The 24,998-nt window shown below is 43.2% G+C and overlaps 1 protein-coding gene across 1 annotated transcript in view; it reads right to left on the bottom strand.

Moving 5' to 3' along the window:
* TRMT2B (tRNA methyltransferase 2 homolog B) overlaps positions 1-16,981 on the bottom strand; it is a gene marked incomplete at both ends in the record, with an annotated part of 64,998 nt that extends 48,017 nt beyond the window's left edge. The window contains 7 exon segments of the mRNA XM_081043019.1: positions 148-199; positions 203-243; position 246; positions 1,053-1,187; positions 2,954-3,005; positions 3,713-3,945; positions 16,952-16,981. Of these exon segments, the coding sequence (XP_080899145.1) occupies positions 148-199; positions 203-243; position 246; positions 1,053-1,187; positions 2,954-3,005; positions 3,713-3,945; positions 16,952-16,981 (544 nt within the window).
* Positions 16,982-24,998: the final 8,017 nt, after the last annotated feature.

Here is a 24,998-nt window from a genome sequence, read left to right as displayed (position 1 = left end):
TGGCACCAAAGACTTCCAATTCACCCTTGTCCTTGAAAGCCACCGTATTCCCTACTCCTCTCCACTCCCACTGACACTGTTCTCTGAGCCCTGCCCTTGCCTCTGTCCTTGGTGTGTTATTTCTACTAGTCATGGCCTTCGACTGACCTCTCCAAGTTCCCAGGTAGTACCCCACAGTCTTCGGATTGCCATCTGGACCTCAGTTCACAGAGAAGATGGATTTATTTCGGTAGCCCTCAATGCAGGCTGGAGAAGACAGAAGGACAGGAGAGAGACAACAGGTCAAATGAAACCAAGGAGGACAACAGTACAGGGAACGAACAAATGTTCTCTAGATGTGGACCAATAAGTGATGCTTGCTTGGAAGGTATGGCATAGGTCAAAGTCCGTGGCTGAGAAGATCAAGACACTCCATAAACACTCCAAAGTAAAAAGGAGTTCCAATTTTGCCATAAAGCAGGTGTCAGCAAACTTTTTCAGGAAAGAGCCAGACAGTAAATAATTTTAGGCTTTGCAGGCCATATGGTCAATGTCACAACTACTCAACTCTGCCATCTTAATGTAAAAGCAGCCACAAACAATCCATTACCAAATGAGCTCAGCTGTTCCTATAAAACTTTATTTACAAAATCGAGCAGTAAGACAGATGGGGCCTATCGGCCATAGTTTTCCAACCTCTGCCATAAATTGAATTTTACCGCTCTGAGGCCTCATTACATTTCCAAAGTTGGAATCTTTCTAAAGAGGTAGTAGTGCAGTGGTTGAGAAAGTAGGCTTTGCATCAGATAGGCCTGAGTGTGAATCTCAGCTCTGATCCATTCTAGATGTGTATCCTTGGGCAAATTACTTAAATCTCTCTGAATATCAATGCCTTCATCTGTAAAATGATAGCACCTACCCTCAGAGTGATTATAAACAGTAAACGAGATAATAAGACATACTACTCACTTAGCATAAGGCCTGGTCCCCAGCAAGTAACCAGCAAGCACTAGCTGGCATTATTAGCTATGGAGAGGAATTAGTAAATAAAGGATAGGGAGAAGAGGGCTTACAGAGGGTATAATAGGATGAAGACGACAACACAGCCCCTCCAATTTGGGTGCAGCTGTTGTCACTTTGACTCCGTTGAGCATTTGGAGGTAAGACTCTAGTCTTTGTAAAATTTTCTTCTGAGCTTCAAATTTCACCTGCAAAAGAATATAAGCAATGAAACAAAAGACTTCTGCAATATTACCTCAAAGAATAGAAAACAAATAGGGTAAGAAAGGGTTGTCCCACAGATTCTTGGGTCATGGTCTCAGCAGATAAGGAATCCAGAATGATGGAACAGCAACAGACCTAATAAAATATTGGGAAAAGGTCAAGAGTGAGTTCTTGTGTAAGTTCATCATTTTATTTAACCATTCAGACTGAACACTCAAACTGTGTATCAGTGCTGTCCAGTAAAATTTGCTGTGATAATGGAAATGTTCAATTTGGTGTTGTGTTCTGTGTAATATGGCAGACACCAGCCACATGAGGTTACTGTGGCTTGTGTGACTAAGGAACTAAAGCTTTAATCTTATTCAATTTTAATTAACTCAATACAGTCAGCTCTGCCACAATGTGACATAAGCGTTCCTACACCATACTATGAAAAAGCACACAAAAGAAATCTCAGGGCTCATGGGAAAAATGGGGTTGGGCACTTATTTTCCAAAACTTTATCAATAATACACACAGAAAAGATAGGAACCTAATAAAAAGAGTAGTACAGTTTCACATGCTAAACGGTTAAAAAAAATGTATAAGTAATATAGTAAGTGTGATAAGGAGGTCAAGAAAAGAAAAAAAACCCCGTGCCTCAATTCAGCTTAGGCAAGCTACCTAACAATGGAAGATAAGCAGGTCAGATCAAAAGTGCTGTGGGAAATTTTCGGCCACCCGCACATATCTTCCGTTAAAAACATGTACCCAGTTAAGCTTACCCCAAAACTGGATATCCTGTTGCTGCAGCAAAGATAAGCAGAACATCCCCTTAAGGAAAACCTACCCCTGGGAACATCCCCTTAAGGAAATCTACCCCTGAGAACATCCCCTTAAAAAAAAAAAACACACAGCACCCTTTTTGTCTCCAAGACACATAAAAAGGGATGGGAAACAGTGCTCAGGGCTCTCGCTCACTGCTATGTCAGTGGAGGCTTGAGCCCAGATTCGAATCTGTAATAAAGGCCTTGTTAATTTGTCCAATTCGGCTCTGTGGTCATTTCTTGGGGACTCGCTCCGTAATAGTAAGGATGGCCTTTTTCCCTAACAGAGACCTAAAGTAGCTGTCCACTTGTGAGTTATCATGAAGTGGAGGAAGGAGGGTCGTGTGAATGGGACGGAAGGTTCTAATGGATGTGACTCATAACACACTCAGCGAACTGAGGAAGCTGTTAGATGTCTGAGGTGTGTGTGTGTGTGTTCATTTTCTGGATTCTCATGCAGCTCAGTTCAGCTGGGTGCAGTTTCCTTCTTTCATCTCGTGTTTCTAGTGGATGAAATCACTGCTGAGCAAATATGAAATTTGCATTATGTTCACATTGTTCCCTAATACATCAATCTGTTAGAACAAATTTTCATTTTGAAAACAAGCATTATAGCAAAAGTGACTGTATTTAATTTAAATAGCCACATTTAGCTAGTGGCTACCGTGTTGGAATGTGCAGCTATATATGAAGCAGCAAGAGCACTTGCAACTCACACACACAAAGTTATAACAAAAAAGCAAGTAAAAAAGGAAACAGGCCTTTATATATGTGGCTCCAGAGTTTGGAAGACATAACTGGTCTAAAGTTAAAATTTCAGAGTCATTAGCATATTGAATTTAAGGACCCATTGGGGCATCTGGGTAAAGCTGTCCAGTCAAGCTACTTACAAGTCTAACTATTCACCTGATGGAACGGAGTGAAGACTTAAGCTGGGTACCAACCTTGAGCTGTTCTTCATAGCTCAGCCTCCAGAGTGGCGTCACATCGGCCAGCCTTGAATAAAATAATTCAGGCACTTCGTTCATTACATAACTATGTACTGAGCACCTACTATGCATAAGTACTTCCTGCCACCATTTTCCCTGGCATTTTTCTAATCATTGGGAAGACCTAACTCTCATGCCCCTGGGGAGATAGAATCTGGAAAAAGAGCCCATTTTGTGCTGTCTACTTAACAAAGCAGAACAGATGGGCAAACCTAATATAAGAAAAACCCAGGTATACCAGGAGGTAATTAGTCATATTACAAAAGGCTTCACTGTTGGGTTCCTTTAAATAGCCCACCTCTGTAATGATTTTAAAATATAATTTGATTTAGAAAATAACATTTGTTACATAAAATTAGGTATATTTGTGTTTGCATGGTTGCAATGGGACTATTCATTTCTAATCCATCTAATCTCTCTCTGGGTCCCTGGTTTTCAGTACGCCTGCCCTGAACCTTTTTAGAGACAAGGTCCCAGTTTAATATCTCCTTTCTGTGGAAAAGCACATTTAAAGGCAAGGAAAATATTTTCTGCGATCCCAAAGCATTTCCCCCAAATTTTCCTCAGATGTCTTCAAGGTTGCCCTGCGTATCCTACCTGAGGAACCCTTTTGAATCCTTGCCATGCCACCTTAGTTACATCAGGAATACAGAATTTCAGTAGGCCCAGAGGTTCAGACTTGCTAAGGGGAAACGACACCAGCCTGGGCCTTATCTTTCCTTCCAGGAACCATCCAGTGGTCCAAGATGGCTTGGTTTCTTCGGACTTTTTGGTCCTCTTTGACACTTCTTAGAGATCATATGAGTGAAGTTTCCCTTACATGCTGAGCCCAAGAAGAGCTGTGACCATCCTGGAGGTTTTCTGAAATGCCAGGGGAGCAGCCGTGCTTTGGAGAAGAGACCCACTCTGGAGAAGAAACATCTTGGACTGTGCACTGGGACTCTTCTCTTAATATGTGGCAACCACAAAAACACTGAGATTCACCTGCATGAAAGGTGGACAAACAGAATTTAGGAAACTGGAGCACAACTCGCCTTTGCTCATTTACAAACCTTTACGGAAGCCCAGCACCTAGCATGGTGCCTGGCAAAGAGTCAACAATCGGTAAAAGCAGGCCTGCTGAACAGAACTGAACTACTGCAGGTCAGACACTGGCTTAGGCTCTCCAAATAAAAAGATGAGGAAAATATAGTTTTTGTCCTCCAGGAAAGAGTTCAACTTTCTGGATATGAATCTATGGCTAGTCCCTCTCCATATTCTACCCTCCCACCCAACAATCAACCAATCAACTAATCTTCAGGAAGTACTGACTATGTGCAAGGCACTGTAACACACTACATACTGGAGGGGTTACAAAGGTTACAGTCTAATTGAGATCAAGTGCAGACACAGGAAAAGGTGATAGTAAATAACATGATACACTTGGTTCCTGCTGAGTGCTCAGGAAAAGCTCCCCAGAGCAGGGAGGTCTTGCACCAGGTCTTAAAGGATAGCAGGGAGGTGAATCAGATGTTTGGAGGATAGTGACTTCGACTGATCTGGCTAAAATGGTAGTTCATTTTAGGAAATAGAGAAAATAAGGCTGAAAAGTTACATCAAAGTGAGATCTAGAATTTTAATGTCTGACTAAAACAAAGATTTCATTGTGAAGGCAACACTGAGTTGATGGAGGCTTTATGTTGAAAAATAAACATGAAATAAGGAGGTTAATAAAAAGCAAGTTCATGTTTGAGGCATGTCTTTGAAATGGTAGGGGGATATCCAATGGAAACATCTACCAAGTAGAGGAGCAGTACTGCATATAAGGAGAGAAATCAGGACTAGAGATTTGATCAAGTGTCTATTTTAAGTAACAGATTTTTTTAAAAAGAGCTTTCAAGAGAAGAGCAAAGGGCTAATGACTAAACCTGGGAGAAAGGTAGTGTTTGAAGAGCAAGAAGAGACGCTGGTGGCTCAGGAGAACCAGGAGAGCGGAGCTTGGAGGCCAAGGGAGATGCCTTTCAGGAAAGCACTGACACATCCAGTAAGTCTGAGGCCAGAAAGAAGGGAAATAAGATGATGTGAAGCGGCAGGCAGCAGGCATAAGGAAGATGTGAGAGGTTAGACATGCCTACCGTCAAATCAGGCAGACTTGGGCAGTCCCCTGACCCCTCCACTTACTAGCTAGGCAGACTTTGCAAAGTTCATCATTCCCTCTGATCTTCATTTCCTTTGTCTGCAAAATGGAGATAACAATAGTAACTATCTCATATAGTGGTTATAAGAGTTAAATAAAGGGTAATTAATAAAACGTACCATTTGTAAAGCTCTGAACACAGCATCATCCAGCACCTGGCAAAAATTCAGCACATTATAATTATAACTGACAGAAATAAATGGAAAGACATTCCATGCTCATGGATTGGAAGAATCAACATAGTTAAAATGGCCATATTACCCAAAGCAATATACAGATTTAATGCAATTCCCCTCAAAATCCCAATGGCATTTTTTAAAGAAATAGAACAAAAAATCATTAGATTTGTTTGGAACCACAAAAGACCCCGAATAGCCAAAGCCATATTAAGAAAAAAGAACAATGCTGGAGGTATCACACTCCCTGACTTTAGCTTGTACTACAGGGCTACAATAATCAAAACAGCATGGTATTGGCAGAAAAACAGACACTTAGACCAATGGAATAGAATTGAGAACCCAGAAATAAAACCACATAAATATGGACAGATAATTTTTGACAAAGAAGCTAAAAACATACAATGGAAGAAAGACAGCCTCTTCAATAAATGGTGCTGGGAGAATTGGATACCACGTGCAAAAGAATGAAACTGGACTGTTATCTGTCACCATGTACCAAAATTAATTCAAAATGGATCAAAGACTTAAGCATAAGACTTGACACAATAAACTGCATAGAAGAAAACATAGGTACTAAACTTATGGACCTGGGGTTCAAAGAGCATTTTATGAATTTGACTCCAAAGGCAAGGGAAGTAAAAGCTAAAATAAACAAATGGGACTATATGAAACTTAAAAGATTCTGCAAAGCAAAAGAAACCATTGACAAAATAAAGAGGCAACCGACGGAATGGGAGAAGATTTTTGCAAACAGTTCCTCCGAAAAGGGTCTAATATCCAAAATATACAAGGAACTCACGAAACTCAACAACAAAAAAACAAACAACCCAATTGAAAAATGGGCAGAGGACCAGAAGAGACATTTCTCCAAAGAGGACTTACAAATGGCAAATAGACATATGAAAAAATGCTCAACATCACTAACTATTAAGGAAATGCAAACAAAACCACAATGAGATACCTCCTGACACATGTTAAAATGGGTATTATCAACAACACAAGTAATAACAAGTGTTGGAGAGGCTGTGGAGAAAAAGGAACACTCATACACTGTTGGTGGGAATGCAGACTGGTGCAGCCGCTATGGAAGGCTGTGTGGAGCTTCCTCAAAAAATTACGAATAGAATTACCATATGACCCAGCAATCCCTCTCCTGGGTACCTACCCAAATAATTTGAAATCATTTATACATAAAGACACATGTGCTCCAACGTTCATTGCAGCTTTGTTTACGGTGGCCAAGACATGGAAACAACCAAAATGTCCTTCGATAGATGAAAGGATAAAGAACTTGTGGTATATATACACAACGGAATACTATTCGGCGATAAGAAAAGATGATATTGGAACATTTGTGACAACATGGATGGATCTTGAGAGTATAATGCTAAGCGAAATAAGTCAGACAGAAAAAGGAGAGAACCCTATGATTTCACTGATATGTGGTATATAAACCAAAAACTACAAAAGAACAAGAGAAACAAAATCTCATAGACACAGACAATAGTTTAGTGGTTACCAGAGGGTAAGGGGGGTGGCGGGAGGGATACGAGGGTAAGGGGGATCAAATATATGGTGGAAGGAGAACTGACTCTGGGTGGTGAACACACAATGGGATTTATAGATGATGTAATACAGAATTGTACACCTGAAATTATGTAATTTCATTAACAATTGTCACCCCAATAAATTTAAAAAAATAATAATAATAATTATAACTGTCATGATGTCTAAAGGCAATATGGGAGTGATGGGAGGGTGGCAATATTGAAGGAGGTGAGCAGGGGGACGGAATAGTGGGAGTAACTCTAAGGCAAAATATGGAAGAGTTAGAACACGGGGAGGGCCTCACTTTGGAAAAAGGAAGGAATCCCTCTTCCTCCAACACAGGACTCTGTGTTGTTGCCTGTCTACCTTATCTTGCCTCATCAGTCATCACTGTGGAACTGTTTTGAGTACCCAGGACTCATGAATGGACTTGACCAGATACCTTACTGATCTGCTATGAAACTGCCTTTTTGCCCTTGCCCTCTACCTTAGATTTCCTCCCAATGTTAAGTCATACCTTAATTCAGAATGATATACAGAAGGTGCCAAAAAAATGTATACACATTTTAAGAAAAGAAAACTGTATTGATCTTTAGTTTTCGGATTCCACATATAAGTGAAATCACATTGTGTCGCCTTTCTCTGACTGACATACTCCACTCAGCACAACACCCTCTAGGTCCATCCATGCTTCCGCAGATGTTACATGGGACACAGCCCACCATCCCATGCGGGAATTAAACTGGCAACCTTGTTGTTGAGAGCCTACACTCTCACCAGCTGAGCCATCTGGCTGCCCCTCCAGAAGCTCAGTGGCAGCTAGTCTTCAATCTAGTTGTGGAGAACACCTAAGAGATTCATGGAAGGATTACTTGAAGGTGCGCAAATTGGGCGAGCAGGGGAGGGAAGGGAGCGGAGTAGAAACGAGCGGTCCCGCGGTGGAGTCGAGGCTGGCAGCAGCGGTGGCAGCAGCTGCCACAAGGCAGGCAAGTAGCACGGGAACCCAGGGCGGAACAGACAACACAAAAGCCAGGAAGTCGGCTCTTTCCCTGCGTCCCACAACTGATCGCCCGCTGGGGGGCCAGCTAGGTGGGCCCTAGGGTGGACAAAGAACACAGACTCCATACCTGGGCCCCTCCCCCCGCTCTTCCAATCCTACCCCCGCCCTTCCAGAGACTTAAACTGGCCCCTGATCTGAGGAGTAGTGTTAGATTACTGAGGGGCCGTAGTGCTCAGGCTCTGGGAAGACTGGCAGGAAGCTCTGACCCAGGGAAGAGGCTGGAAGAGTGTGATTTTGGCTGGGCTAGGAGAAAAGAGACTCTGCCACCCCAAGTCACCACCCTTTCTGGCCTACAGGAAGAGTGTGAAGCAGCTGGGCTGGGAGAGAGAAAACCCCTCCATCCCCAGCACCCACCCTTTCTGACCTGCCTAGGGCGGGGCAAGTGCAACTGCAGAGGCACGCCCAGGGATCAGTAGTAAGCGGTAGACTCAGCTCCCAGCTTTCAGCAGCTTACAAATCTCCCGCTCGCCCCCTCCAACACACAGAGAAGAAGTGCCCTAAGACTCAGGAGTACTGGACACAGTGCTGGTGTTGCTATTCTCAGTGTGTATATGTGCAGGCAAGGGCAGAAACTGCACTGACTTTGTAAAAACTATCATCCAGATCCCCAGCCCCACGCATTTAAATCTACAGTCCCAAAGTGACTCTGGGCATCAGGTGACCGGCTCTGCCTGCGTAAGAGGCAGGGGACTCTTCGGTACAGTAGAGGACAACCTGGAGATTACTTGGTGGACTTAAGCCAAGACTGGCCCTGCTTTTTGTTTTGTTTTGTTTTGTTTTGTTTTGTCTTGTCTTTATATCGTTGATATCTTTGCCTGTGTTGAGTGTGCGTTATCAGGTGTTTTTACATGTGAATGTATTTGATTTTTTTTTCTATATTGTTGTTGTTGTTGTTGTGCTTGGTGATTTGCTTTGTTCTGAAATTGCCCTACCAGGGCCCAGCTTAAGAAGCACAAGATTCAACATATCCAGAGGCCAACTCCAGACCAAATCAGAGTACTACCGGGTTTGACCTAAAAGTCACAAATCCAGAGGGAATTCTCTTCAGGCACAAGAGCCCATAGAGGCCAAACCACATTTAAGGGGTCAATCCTCATGCAGCAGAACACCCTGCAGTGGGCAGAGTCAAGTCTCACAACTAGTCAGCCCGGGAGTTAACCCCACCTACTCACAAGCAAAAAGCAATTAAAGTTCTTCTTTAACAGGACAATATACACGACACAAGAGTCACCTTTGGAGCACACGTGCAGGAGAAGAACGAAGTAGTGCAAGTCAAATATAAAGGACACATACTATATAAGATAACCCAACAAGAACTAAGAACTCTAGGGGATCTAACCAAACACATCAAAGCAAACAGAGAGTCAGCCAGAATGGGGAAACAAAGAAACGTGTCCCAAATAAAAGAATAGAAGAGGGCCAGCCGGTGGCTCAGGTGGTTGGAGCTCCATCCTCCTAACTCCGAGGGCTGCTGGTTCGATTCCCACATGGGCCAGTGGGCTCTCAACCACAAGGTTGCCGGTTCGACTCCCGCAAGGGATGGTGGGCGGCGCCCCCTGCAACTAGAAAACGGCGACTGGACCTGGAGCTGAGCTGCGCCCTCCACAACTAAGATTAAAAGGACAACTTGACTTGGAAAGAGACCTGGAAGTGCACATTGTTCCCCAATAAAGTCCTGTTCCCCTTCCCCAATAAAATATTAAAAAAAAAAAGAACAGAAGAAAGATCCACACCTGGAACCAAATGAAGCAGAGGTAACCAACCCATCAGAGACAGAATTCAGAACATTGGTGATAAGAATGTTTAAGGAGCTTAGAGAAGACATAAAGAAGGATGTAGAAATCATAACAAACAACCAGTTAGAACTAAAGAACACAATTACCGAAATTAAGAACTCACTTGAAGGAATGACCAGCAGGTTAGATGAAGCAGAGGATCAAATCAGCGAATTAGAAGACAAGTTAGCAGAGATCACCCAAACAGAACAACAGAAAGAAAAAATAATAAAAAGCAACGAAGATGGTTTAAGAGACCTCTGGAATAACATCAAGTGCAACAACACAGACATCACAGGAATACCAGAAGGTGAAGAGAGGAAGCAAGGGATTGAGAACATATTTGAAGTAACAATGTCAGAAAACTTCCCTAACCTGATGAAGGAAACCAACATACAAGCCCAGGAAGTACAGAGAGTTCCAACCAGGATAAACCCAAACAGGTCCACACCAAGACACATTATAGTTAAAATGGTAAAGGTTAAACAAAAAGAGAGAATCCTAAAAGCAGCAAGAGAATGACAGAGGGTTACATACAAGGGAACTCCTAGAAGACTATCAAATGACTTTTCTACAGAAACATTGAAGGCCAGGAGGGAGGGGCAGGAGATACTCAAAGTGATGGAAAACAAAGGCCTACAACCTAGATTGTTTTATCCAGCAAGGCTATCATTTAAAGTTGATGGAGAAATAAAGAGCTTCCCAGAAAAGAATTAGCTAAAGGAATTTATTACCACCAAGCCAGCATTGCAAGAAATACTAAAAGGACTTCTGTAAATAGAAGAAAGATGAAAACAATCTAACTAAAAATTTAAAAATGGCAATAACTATGTACCTATCAATAATCACTTTAAATGTAAACAGATTAAATGCTCCAAACAAGAGACATAGGGTGGATGAGTGGACAAGGAAGCAAGACCCTTGTATATGCTGTATACAAGAGACTCACCTCAGATCAAAAGACACACACAGGCTGAAAATGCAGGGTTGGAGTAAGATATTTCATGCAAATAGAATGAGAAAAAAGCTGGACTTGCAATACTTGTATCTGACAAAATAGACTTTAAAATAAAGAACATATTAAAAGATAAAGATGGGCATTATATAATAATAAAGGGATCAATTCAACAAGAGGACATAACCCTAGTAAACATCTATGCACCCAACATAGGAGCACCTAAATATATAAAACAGGTACTGATGGACATAAAGACAGAGATTAACAGTAACACTATCATAGTAGGGGACTTCAACACAACTCTGACAACAAGGGACAGGTCTTCCAGACAGAAAATGAATATGGAAACAACAGCCTTAAATGATACATTGGATCACTTGGATTTAATTGATATTTTCACAGCATTTCACCCCAATGCTGCAAAATACACGTTTTTCTCAAGTGCACATGGAACATTTTCCAAGATAGACCATATGTTAGGCCACAAAACAAGTCTTGATGAATTTAAGAAAATTGAAATCATACCAATTGTCTTCTCTGATCATAGTACTATGATATTAGAGATGAACTTAAGGGAAAAAACTGGAAGAGACACCAATTCATGGAGGCTGAATAACTTATTACTAAATAATGAATGGGTCAAGCAGGAGATGAAAGAAGAAATCAAAAGATATCTCGAGACAAACGAAAATGAAAGCACAATGATCCAAAATCTATGGGATGCCGCGAAAGCAGTCCTAAGAGGGAAATTCATAGCATTGCAGGCCTACCTAAAGAAACAAGAAATGTCATTAATTGACAGTTTATCTTCACACTTAAGGGATCTGGAAAAAGAAGAGCAAAATAAGCCCAAAGGGAGCAAAAGGAAGGAGATAATAAGGATCAGATCAGAAATAAATGAAATAGAAACCAGAAAAACAATACAAAAGATCAATGAATCCAAGAGTTGGTTCTTAGAGAAAATAAACAAAATTGACAAACTTTTAGACACACTCATTAAAAAAGAGAGAGAGAGGATCCAAATTAATAAAATCAGCAACGAAAGAGGAGAAGTGACAACAGACACCGCAGAAATACAAAAAATTTTAAAACTACTATGAGCAACTATATGCCAACAAATTTGATAATCTGGAAGAAATGGACAATTTTCTAGAGGCGCACAACCTTCCAAGGCTAACTCAAGAAGAAACAGAAAGCCTGAACTGTCTGATTACCACCAGGGAAATTGAATCAGTAATCAACAATCTTCCAACAAACAAAAGTCCTGGACCAGATGGTTTTACAGGTGAATTTTACAAAACGTTCCAAAAAGAATTATCACCTATTCTCCTCAAGCTCTCCCAAAAAATCCAGCAGGAGGGAAGACTCCCAAATACTTTTTATGAAGCCACTATCACCCTGATCCGAAAATCAGACAAAGACACCACAAAAAAAGAAAACTACAGGCCGATATCTCTAATGAACATAGATGCAAAAATCCTCAACCAAATATTAGCGAACAGAATTCAGCAATACATTAAAAAGATCATACACCATGATCAAGTGGGATTAATCCCTGGTATGCAAGGGTGGTTCAACATCCGCAAATCAATTAATGTGATACACCACATTAAAAAAATGAAAAATAAAAATCACATGATCATATCAATAGATGCAGAAAAAGCATTTGACAAAATCCAGCAGCCATTTATGATAAAAACCCTTAATAAAGTGGGAATAGAGGGATCATGTCTCAACATAATTAAGGCCATCTATGACAAACCCACATCTAACATCATACTCAATGGGGAAAAGCTAAAATCATTCCCCCTAAGATCAGGAACAAGACAAGGTTGCCCACTATCTCCACTTCTATTCAACATAGTGCTGGAAGTTCTAGCCACAGCAACCAGACAAGAAAAAGAAACAAAAGGCATCCAAATTGGTAAGGAGGAAGTAAAATTATCATTATATGCAGATGATATGATACTATATATAGAGAACCCTAAAGACTCCACCAAGAAACTATTAGAGATGATAGATGAATTTAGTAAAGTAGCAGGATACAAAATTAATATTCAGAAATCAGTTGCATTTGTACATATCAATAATAAAACATCAGAAAGAGAAATTTAAAAAACAATCCCATTTACCATTGCTCCAAAGACTATAAAATACCTGGGAATAAATTTAACCAAAGAAGTAAAAGATCTGTACTCAGAAGACACTGACGAAAGAAATGAAAGAAGATAAATAGATGGAAACACATATCATGTTCATGGATAGTAAGAATTAATATAGTTAAAATATCCATACTGCCTAAGGCAATATACATATTCAACGCAATTCCTGTTAAACTACCAACAACTTTTTTCACAGAAATAGAACATATAATCCTAAAATTTATATGGGACCATAAAAGACCCCGGATAGCCTCAGCAATCTTGAGAAATAAGAACAAAGTGGGAGGTATAACAATACCTGACTTCAAATTATACTACAAGGCTACAGTAATCAAAACAGCATGGTACTGGCATAAAAACAGACACATAGATCAATGGAACAGAATAGAGAGTCCAGAAATAAATCCATGCCTATATGGCCATTTAATCTACGACAATGGAAGCAAGAATGTACGATGGGGTAAAGACAGTCTGTTCAATAAATGGTGCTAGGAAACCTGGACAGACACATGCAAAAAAATGAAGCTGGACCACCTCCTTACACCATATACAAAAATAAATTCAAAATGGCTTAAAGACTTAAATGTAAGATCTGAAACCATAAAATACCTAGAAGAAAATATAGGAAGAAACTTCACAGACATTACCCGGAGTAGGATTTTTACTGATATATCCCCTCGAGCTAGAGAAGTAAGAGAAAAAATAAACATGTGGAATTACATCAAACTAAAAAGTTTTTTTCACAGCAAAAGGAACCATCAGTAAAACAAAAAGGGATCCTACTGAATGGGAAAAGATATTTGCCAATGATATATCTGATAAGGGGTTAATATCACAAATCTATAAAAAACTCACTCAACTCAACGCCAAAAAAACAAACAACCCAATTAAAAAATGGGCAGAGAGGATTGAAGAGACATTTTTCTACAAAGAACATACAGATGGCAAACAGACATATGAAGAAATGCTCAACCTCTCTAACCATCAGAGAAATGCAAATGAAAACCACAATGAGATACCACCTCACCCCAGTCAAAATGGCTATCATCAATAAATCAACAAACAACAAGTGCTGGCGCAGATGTGGAGAAAAGGGAATGCTTGTGCACTGTTGGTGGGATTGTAGATTGGTGCAGCCACTATGGAAAACAGTATGGAGGTATCTCAAAAATCTGAAAATGGAACTACCCTGTGATCCAGTAATTCCACTTCTAGGTATCTATCCAGAGAAATCCAAAACTCCAATTCAAAAATCTGTATGCACTCCTATCTTTATTGCAGCACTATACACAATAGCCAAGACATGGAAACAACTGAAATGCCTATAAGTAGATGACTGGATTAAGAAACTGTGGTATATTTATACAATGGAGTATTACGCAGCCATAAAGAAGAAAGAAATCTTACCATTTGCAACAACATGGGTGGACCTAGAGAACATTATGTTAAGTGAAATAAGTCAGACAGAGAAAGACAAGTACCATATGATCTCACTTATATGCGGAATCTAAAGAAGAGAATAAGTGAATGAACTAATCAGAAACAGTTTTGGAGACAAAGAGGAAAAAACTGAGGGTTGTTAGATGGGCGGGGGGTGTGGGGGCAAGGGGGAAGGTGAGGGGATTAGAAAACAGTCGGTAACCACAAGATGGCCACGGGGTTTCCAACTATAATTTTCCATATATATATATATAAAAAGTACTTACGTGGATGTTGGGTATAGCATAAAGTATATAATCAATAATATTGTAATAAATATGTATGGTGTCAGAGGGATACTAGATTTGTTGGGGTAAAAGATGGGAGAGGGTCTAGGGGCAGGGTGAAAAAGGTGAAGGGATTAAGAAGTGCAAATTGGTAGTTACAAAATAGTCATGGGGATGAACGGTATAGCATAAGGAATATAGTCAGTAATATTGTAATAACTATATATGGTATCAGATGGGTACTAGATTTATTGGGGTGATCACTTCGTAAGTTATACACATGTCTAATCACTGTTATACACCTGAAACTAATATACTATTGTATATTAACTGTAATTAAAAAATAAAACAATTATTTTAAAAAAAAGAAAACTGTATTAAAATTGTAGTACTCAAAATATACTGATAACAAAAGATGAATACAAGTCACGTTTGCAATTACAAGAGGTGCTCAAAGTGGTTACCATCAGCATCCAGACACTTCTGATTACGGCAAACTGCTGCTTGAGCAACATTGACCAGTGTCCACTTGTATACATGTTTTTGGTACCTCTGGTATATTTAAAAGTTCAGTATATGTAACAGGTTTATTAAGTAAAATTCCATCATGTCTCCCTCTATTACTGTGAAATTAGTATGCCACGATCACTATATAACTTAGAAGATGCTGACATGGGTGCTATAATATTTAGCCCATACATCATTTTGTATGTTTACAAAGTACTAAAAAAAATAATTATCACAATATGGAAGCATTTGGGGGGGATTTTGAATTTCTAACATAATAAACTTAAGCTGGCCCAACATTCAGGTGTTAATGATAGTACCCTCTACCCAATTCCCAGGAAGAGGCAAGTCGTTAAGAACACGGAGTCTGGAGCCATGTTCTAATCCCAGCTCTGCTTCTCCCTAGATCTTTGACTTTGTGCAAGTTACTTAAGCACTATGAATCACAGTCACCATGTATAAAAATAGGACTGATGACATCTACCTTTCAGGATTGTGGTGAGAATTAAACGAACTCATATATATAAAGTGCTCAGGACTGTGCCAAACACAGCAAGTGTTCAACATGTGTCATTGCCCTTCCTTAGACTCAGATTTGAAACATGTCACTTAACTTCTTTGTACCTAACGTGTCCAACCTCCAAAACTAGAGAGAAGTAATAATGTATGCAAGTGGTGTGAGGATAAGTACAATTATGTGGGAAACTTAAAAAACAACACACACAGACACACACACACACACACAAAAAAAACTTTCCTAACGTTCTGCATTAGTGCCTGCTTGAGCACAGTGAACTTAAGGCCTGCCCTGGGCCACCTGTTAATACTATCAAAAATGTATGACCTATGATAGACATTTTGCCAAGGTGAGACAAATGTACATACTTAATATTTTTTAAAAAGCAAAATCCAGTGAGAGGAAATGAGTGAAGAAGGAGACAAAGAATAAAGAATGCTTTGGGGGGTGAGGAGGAGAAGGCCCAGACTACAGGGGGAAGGAATGGTGCTGGTCCAGGAGAGGGGCCCTGTCCCTCCAGCTGGCAGGGAAGGATGAAGGAAGCTCCAGGCCCCTTTGGGGGTTGGCAGAGGAGGGACAGGGGAGCTGAGAAATTTGAAGACAGGTTTCCATACCTTACGACATTTAGACATTTTCCTGAGTGTGTGGGTCCTCTCACTGGTGGCTGCCAACATGAGACAGTGCTCTACTTGCCCTGAGACAGAACAGAGCAATTATCACAAGGAGCAGAAGGTCCCTTATCCATCTAGGTTACTTCCTCCAAATTATCAGATATGGTCTAAAAAAATAGGATGCTATTTCAGGATACCAACCAACCATCTCTCCCAGTAAAGAGCCTTTCACCATATTTAGTAATTTGTGCAGTGAAATATATTCTTTCAAGGCAGCAGAGTAATACCAGTCCAAGTGAGTTATGTTTCTTTGTTTCATGTCAGAGAAGGCATTCGTTCACAGTAAAAGAGTATTTTCTGTTTGTAGTCTTTCCTATTTTAAATAAATGCTCGGGTTGGAAAAACGTGTTTGAGATTGCTCTATTACTAACTCAGAAATTGATCGGAAAGGGGCCCAGGGTCCAGAACTGCTAGATGGGAAGGCATGTTAACCTCTATGGCTGGAATGGCTAACCTGCCTGAAATGCTTAGAGAAGTTCAAATCAGATACTACCTGGTATAGGTAGATTCATGCAGGGCCAAGGATCTCCCCGGAGAAAAATGTTCATCCACTGACAAAGTCCTGCTTACAATCTCTGTTCACCGTTCCTTTTGTTGAGCTGGCCTCAGACATGGTTCCTGGCTAATCAGACGGACAGAAGTGTTTACTGCTCCATCTTGACTGCAGCCCACCTGCAGTCAGGTCCTTCCTTACCAGACCAGACCCTTTCACCAGCCCCTCCATGTCCCTTTTCTTTAGGCAAGTTCTGCCCACCGCGTCTGTTGTAAGGATTCAGTAGGAAAGGCTACCACTGAACTTGGGCGGGCTGCAGGACCAGGGAAGGCCTGGAACGGCAAGGTGGAGGGGTTGAAGCGGAGGTCGGAGCACGGGCGGACTCCAGGCTGGACGCGACCTTGTACAGCCAGCGTTGGGTTGGGTCCCGTCCCCGTCCCCACCCCCACCTGCCTTCTCAATTCCCTGCCAGGGGGGCAGTTTGGCACAGTCAGCAGTTTTCTGCACAGTAAGAGTTAAATCGGGTTTTCCGGGCTCTCCATGGAACCCCCTTACCTTTGTAACTAATAAATCCTCTTACAAACCTGAGGTGACAAATGAAAAGGCCAGCCTGGATCGTAGCCGCCGGGGAGAGTCACTTCCTGGTGCACAGGCGCGACACACGCACACAGCCAGACCCTGGCCGGCGCGGCGAGATTAGGGGCTCCTCCCAGGCGCCAGCCAGCCCGCCCCAGGCAGCTAGTGTCGGGAAGCCTCTCTCCCTACTTTGCCCGGCACGCTTCTCTAGAGACTTTCCTCAAAAGCACTCATTGCCCAGCGCCTTCCCTCCCTAAGTTCTCTTCCACTCCGCTCTCGTCCCCACCTCTTCCCAAGTTCTCCTCCTCTCCCCGAGACCCCGCCCACCGCCTGCTCTTCTCATTCTCTCATTGGTGGGTCTGGATACGCCTGGAAAATCACAAAGAAATTTACACTGCACTGCAAATAGTGTTGCCCATCTCAGGTGAGCTGTGGATTTACACTTTCAACCAACAGAATAGTTTTCTAATGGTAGAACTGCAGACATCAGATCCATAATAGGTTGGAAGATTGGGTAGATGAAGGGAGTTTTCTCAAATTGCAACCTTTACAAAAGTCAGCCCTATTTGGGGACAAAGGCTTTTTCTGGCATTCGTTTTCCCTCTGTTTTATACTTTGCACCTGAAAATATTATGTTATTATGAAAAGGTATTATAAACCTGGTGTGGGGACAAAGCCCCAGAGAGCAGTTTCCAGGCTCTCGGCCTCACATGGAGGGGTGCTGGCTCGAGTAGTAGATGGCCCTCAGTAGTGGCTAGTTGGCCGTCAGCTGTAACCATTGAGCAATTGGCCACTAATATAAATGTTGGGGAGTCCAGGAGAGTCTAGGGAAGTTAGAGAGTCGGTCGGTTGGCAGAAAAGCAGACAGCAGGTCGCAGGTCCTGTGAATCCAGCCTCCAGTGAGACTATACAGTATGACTCCCCTACCTATGGCTCCCTGGGTGTTCCTTTTCGACCTCACCATATCCTGCGTTCTTATGTGGGGAGTGGGGCGTGGGGACAAAGCCCCAAAAAGCAGTTTCCAGGCTCTCGGCCTCACATAGAAAGGTGCTGGCTCGGGTAGTAAATGGCCATCAACTGTGATCAGATGGCCAGCAGCTGTGGCTAATTGGCCGTCAGCTGTAACCCGTAAGCCATTGGCCACTAATATAACCGCTGTGGCTATGCTAGCAGAGAGAATGGGGGCTAGCAAGAAGATGGTGGCTGGCAAGTGTGGACTGCTGTTAGGATGGCGGGTTGCAGATTACGTAGATCCTGCTTCCTGTGTCTCCAGCCCAGCCGCCAGCGAGAATATATTGGTTTGACTCCCCTACCTATGCTCCATGGGTGTTCCTTTTTGGCCTCACCATGTCCTGCGTTCTTATGTGGGGAGCGGGAGCACAGACCCCGCCTGTGACCCCGCACGACAAATGGCACAGCGAGCAGGGGCCCCCCAACGACACATGGTGTAGTCGGCAGGATACAGTGCTGGCGAGAGCTCTCCGAAGGGCAGTGGAGCAGTTTGTGCGTATGAAAGCTCAGTCTGAGGAAGACCAGGAGGAGCAGCTGCCGGAGAGCTCGATCCCCGTGGAGAGGTGGAAAGACGTGGATGGTTCCCCAACCAGCGGAGGCTGGAGAAAGCGAAGATTGTTGCCGCCCTGTGGGCTGGGAAGTGCTTGCTGAGGCAGCCCAGATGCAGGACTTGTCCCAGGAGGAAACGCTTGCTGAGTCCTCCCTGGGAGATGAGGGTGAGGTCAAGGTCATCCCTCACCCCCAGGACAGCCCTGGCAAATGACTATGGACTATGAGGAATTGCCTTCTATTCCTGATTTAATGGATGCTTGGCTGTTTGGGAACATACCACCATGTAGTGGGACTGGCGGATGTTTGCTTTTGCATCTTGACTGGCCACCATTGATAATATGTAAGCACGTTGATGTGAGCCACTGTTGTTCCAGCACAGTACCCTGAGAGGCCCAGAGAGAGAGTGGCAGTGCCCTGAGAGGCCCTGGCTGTGTCCAGGAAGTCTGGCTGTGTCCAGAGAGAGTGGCAATGCCCTGAGAGGCCCTGGCTGAGTCCAGGAAGTCTGGCTGTGTCCAGAGAGAGTGGCAATGCCCTGAGAGGCCCTGGCTGAGTCCAGGAAGTCTGGCTGTGTCCAGAGAGAGTGGCAATGCCCTGAGAGGCCCTGGCTGAGTCCAGGAAGTCTGGCTGTGTCCAGAGAGAATGGCAGTGCCCTGAGAAACTCTGGCTGTGCCCGGGGAGACAGGTGGTACCCTAAGAAGCCCAGGAAGTCTGGCTGTGCCCAGAAGTACTGGGGTGGTGCCCTGAGAAATCCTGGCTGTGCCTGGGGAGACTGGTGGTACCCTAAGAAGCCCAGGAAGTCTGGCTGTGACCAGAAGTACTGGGGTGGTGCCCTGAGAAACCCTGGCTGTACTCAGAGAGCCTGGCTGTCCTGTCCAGGATATTGCATTCACCTCCAGGCTCCTTGCACAGGGCCCCTCGCAGAAGACGCTTGTCGCGTAGATTGTGAGGCAAGACCCTGTAGGGGTGGAGTGTGGGGACAAAGCCCCAAAAGCAGTTTCCAGGCTCTCGGCCTCACATAGAAAGGTGCTGGCTCGGGTAGTAAATGGCCATTAACTGTGATCAGATGGCCATCAGCTGTGGCTAGTTGGCCGTCAGCTGTAACCCATAAGCCATTGGCCACTAATATAACTGCTGTGGCTATGCTAGCAGAAAAAAAGAATGGGGGCTAGGCAAGAGCGGATTGCAGAGAGGCAGATGCCGCCAGTGAGAATATAATGATATGACTCCCCTACTTATGGCTCCGTGGGTGTTCCTTTTTGGCCTCACCATGTCCTGCGTTCTTATGTGGGGAGCGGGACCAGAGACCCGCCGGACGCCCTGCACAACAAATGGTGCAGCGAGCAGGGTCCCCTGCGTGACAACATCCTTTGTTGTGCCTTGCACAGTGCCAAGTGCCTGGTAGGAGGTGAATAAACACCTTGTGGGGACAGAGCCAGCAATGCAGTTTCCAGGCTCTCTGCCTCAGTTGGAAAGGTGGTGGCTCAGGTAGTAAATGGCCATCAACTGTGATTGGATGGCCAGCAGCTGTGGCTAGTTGGCCGTCAGCTGTAACCAGTGAGCCATTGGCCACGAATATAACTGCCGTGGCTACACTAGCAGAAAAATGGGGGCTAGCAAGAAGATGGTGTCTGAGCGAGCAGGAACGGATTGCAGTTAGCACGGAGGATTGTAGCTAACAAGTGAGGTTGGTTGGCAGAGAAGCGGACGGCAGGCTGCGGATAGTGTGGCTCCTGCTTCCTGTGTCTCCAACCCAGCTGCCAGCGAGAATATAGTGGTATGACTCCCCTATCTATGGTTCCATGGGTTTTCCTTTTTGGCCTCACCATATTCCGCGTTCTTATATGGGGAGCGGGAGCTGAGACCCCGCATGCCGCCCCGCATGACACACCTGATGGATTGAACTGAATCCCACCTAGTCTACTAAGAGGAAGAGGGAGTATCTTCACTCATCCCCAACCCACCTGTTCTGAGCATCCAAACAAACTCATTTAAAACAGGTCTGTCTGTTGGAGAAGGCAAAACCCTGAGGGGTAAAGAGGGAAAAGAGATTAAGGAAGCTATAATGTAATCATTTAGCCATTAACCCTTTTATATTTATTTAACCTGATAAAGCAGGTTCCTCTATAAAAGAGAAATCATTACATTCGTAAGAGGGGAAAGAAATACCCCATCTTACAGAAAAGGTTAGACTCTTCAACCAGAAAGTTAATAAATGGTCATGTCATAGGTGACAGGCAATATTGCCAAATTAAATAAGAACTGAAACCAAGATAACCTTTTCTTAACTTTGTTATCAGCAAACCAAATCACAACAAGTGAAGTCTCTAGAAATTTGTCAAGCATTACAGTTTTGGTCCAAACAAAAGATTTCTGAGAGGCTACAGCATTATTTCTCAGAAATAACATGTATTAAAATCACTTGGCAATTAGGGCTAGTTTGGTTCCATTAACCACGTTCTTTGTTTTTGTTCTTTGAGTGTGCTTTCCTTTCATCTAGAACTGTGTTAAAGGCTATGAGGGGTAGACACACAGACCATGCCCTCGAGATTGTGTGACCTGATGGGACGATAAGATATATAAAGTGAGAATACACAACAATGGGCTTTGGTAATGCTAGGAAAGCAGCGATATTCTTGGTAGTCAGGAAAAGAAGAGAATATGAGAAATGAGTTGAATGCATAGGATTTGATTAAGCTGAAAGGAGGTGAGAGCTGCAGCATGAAAACAGGAATTAGCAATATGTGTCCAAGGCCCATGAGGAGGCAGGTCTGGCTAGATGGAGGAGTGTTTCCAAAGTCATTGGTGATCCAGCTGATCAGATCAATAGATCTGGCAAGATAATAAAGGGCCTGGAGTGCTAGGATGAGTTTGATCTAGTTTCCTTAACAACGGGCAGCTAATGAAGTTTTTCATGAGCTGTTTCTGGAAAAGAACTCTTAGGAGCTATGTGTAGGATGGATTTTAGGGCGCACTGCCCTGGAAGCCGAGGAAGACTGCTGCAGTCATCCAGATGGGAGGTGCTAAATCTGTACCAAGGCAGGACACACTGCATTCTGTAAGAATTTCTCAAAATGTGGAGGGGCAGGGAGAGTTCCATCTGCAGCACAATCAGCTGGGGTGACTGTAACAAATGCAGGCTCCTTATCCCCACCCTACACCTATATGATTGAAATCCTAGGGCGTTAGGCTCAGAAATATCTGGGTTTGTAACAAGCATACCAGGTGATTGGCATTTCAGCCCTACTACGATGCATCAATTGAAATACCAGATGAATTAATTGCAGGTCAAAAAACTTAAATCAGGGGCCGGCCTGGTGGCTCAGGCGGCTGGAGCTCCGTGCTCCCAACACCGAATGCTGTTGGTTCAATTCCCACATGGACCAGTGGGCTCTCAACCACAAGGTTGCCAATTCGACTCCCACAAGGGATGGTGGGCTGCGCCCCCTGCAACTAACAACGGCAACTGGACCTGGAACTGAACTGCACCCTCCACAACTAACATTGAAAGGACAACTTGATTTGGAAAAAGTCTTGGAAGTACACACTTTTCCCCCAATAAAGTCCTGTTCCCCTTCCCCAATAAAAATCTAAAAAAAAAAAAAATGAAATCATAAAAGCCCTAAAATAAAAAATAGATGATTATGCTAAAATGTGGACATAGGGGGGACTTTCTAAACTGAAAATGTAGAAAAAAACTACCATGTAGGTAGATTTTACTACATAGACCTTAAGAACTTTTATATGACAAAAATATAATTAACAAATTAAATCATAAAAACAAACAGAAAAAAGATACACACATATGGCCAAGGCTCATTATCTTTATTGTATAAATAGCTTATATAAACTGATAAGAAAAACATGACTCCAGTAGAAACCTTGGCAAAGGCATGGAGAGATAATTACAGGGAAAAGAAATGTATTTGGTCAAAAAGTGCTTTGTTCTACCTCACTGGCAATGGCAGAACACGCAAAGTACATCAAGTACACATTGTGATTTTACCTACCAAACTGGTGGAGATTTAAAAAGCACGGGGGAGGCTGGATGGTTCAGTTGGTTAGAGAACGAGCTCTGACCAACAGGGTTGCCGGTTAAGTTCCCACATGGGCCAGTGAGCTGCGCCCTCCAAAACTAGATTGAAGACAAGGAGTTGTTGCTGGGCTGCTGGAGGGGTGGCCGGATGTCTCAGTTGGTTAGAGTGCAGGCTCTCAACAATTCCCACTATGGGATGGTGAGCTGTGCCCCCCGCAACTAAAGATTGGAAACGGAGACTGGACTTGGAGCTGAGCTATGCCCTCCACAACTAGATTGAAGGACAACAACTTGGAGCTGACGGGCACTGGAGAAACACACTGTTCCCCAATATTCCCCAATAAAAATTTTTTAAAAAGCATGAATGTTCCTCAAAGTAGATCATGGGCAGTGAGGGGCAGTGAGGCGGGATGCTCTCACACATTGCTGGCAGGACTGTAAATTGATACAACGTTCCCGGAAAGCAATTAGAATCAAGAGCCTTTAAAAATTTCATACTATTTGCCCTAGAAATTCCACCTCTGGGAATCTATTCTAAGGAAGTAGAGATACAGAGAAAGATATATGCCCAAAGGATCTCACGGTTAAAAATAAACAGCACCAAGATAGATGTAGGGACGGAGTCCCACAGAACAGTTTCCAGACCTCATGTGAAGAGGTGCTGGCTTGGATAGTAGATGGACATCAGCTGTAACCAGTTGGCCATCAGATGTAACCAGTTAGCCATTAGCCACTAATATAACTGCTGTGGCTATGCTAGCAAACACGGATTGCAGTTAGCAAGTGGATTGTGGATTGCAAATCGTGTTGATCCTACTTCCTGTGTCTTGTCAGGCTGGGGTGCAGGAAGACCCTTCGTTGGGGTACTGAAGGATGTTTGCTTTTGTGTTTCGACCAGCCGCCATTGAGAATATAGTGGTATGACTCCCTTATCTATGGTTCTGTTCTTGTTCCTTTTTGGCCTCACCATGTCCTGTATTCTTGTGCGGGGAACGGGAGCTGAGTCCCTGCATTATAATAGAACGTTAGAAAAATGTGGAATGGTTACATAAAATACAGAGGGTGTGCGGGGACAGAGTCCCAGAGAGCAGTTTCCAGGCTCTCAACCTCATGTGGAGAGGTGCTGGCTCGGGTAGTAGATGGCCATCAGCTGTCACTAGTTGGCCATCAGCAGTTACCAGTTAGCCATTAGCCACTAATATAACTGCCGTGGCTACGGTTGGCAGAGAAGTGGATGGCAGATTGTGGATCCTGTGGCTCCTGCTTCCTGTGTCTCCAACCCAGCCACCAACGAGAATATAGTAGTATGACTCCCCTATCCATGGCTCCATTGATGTTCCTTTTTGGCCTCACCATATCCTGCATTCTTGTGCGGGAGCAGAGCTGAGTCCCTGCATGAAGGGTGCCAAAAAAAATGTATACACATTTTAAGAAAGGAAAAAGCTATTAAAATTATAATACTCAATATATACTGATAACAAAAGATAAATACAAGTCACGTTTGACTTCTGCAATTACAAGAGGTGCTCAAAGTGGTTATCCAGAAACTTCTGATTACGACGAACTACTGCTTGAGCAACGTTGACCAAAGTGTCTACTTATATACATTTTTTGGTACCTCCGGTATGGTCTGTCCATAGACTACCGTGTTTCCCCAAAAATAAGGCCTAGCCGGACGATCAGCTCTAATGCGTCTTTTGGAGAAAAAATTAATATAAGACCTGCTCTTATTTTACTATCATATAAGACCTGGTCTTATTTCACTATAATATAAGACCCGGTATAATATTGTCATGCGGAATGAAAGGCGGGGTCTCTTCTGGGGTCTCTAGCCCCGCTCCCCACATAAGAAGGCAGGATATGGTGAGGCCAAAATGGAACACCCACAGAGCCATAGATAGGGGAGTCATAACACTATAGTCTCCCTGGCGGCTGGGTTGGAGACACAGGAGGCAGGAGCCACACGATCTGCAACCTGCCGTCCTCTTCTCTGCCAACAAACAACCCCACTTGCTAACTGCAATCCACCCTGCTAACTGCAATCTGCTCTTGTTAGCTCAGCTACCATCTTCTTGA

The sequence above is a fragment of the Rhinolophus hipposideros genome (assembly GCF_964194185.1).
Source record: "Rhinolophus hipposideros genome assembly, chromosome: X".
In the NCBI taxonomy this organism is placed as follows: Eukaryota; Metazoa; Chordata; class Mammalia; order Chiroptera; family Rhinolophidae; genus Rhinolophus; species Rhinolophus hipposideros.
This window is presented reverse-complemented; position numbering and strand designations above follow the sequence as displayed.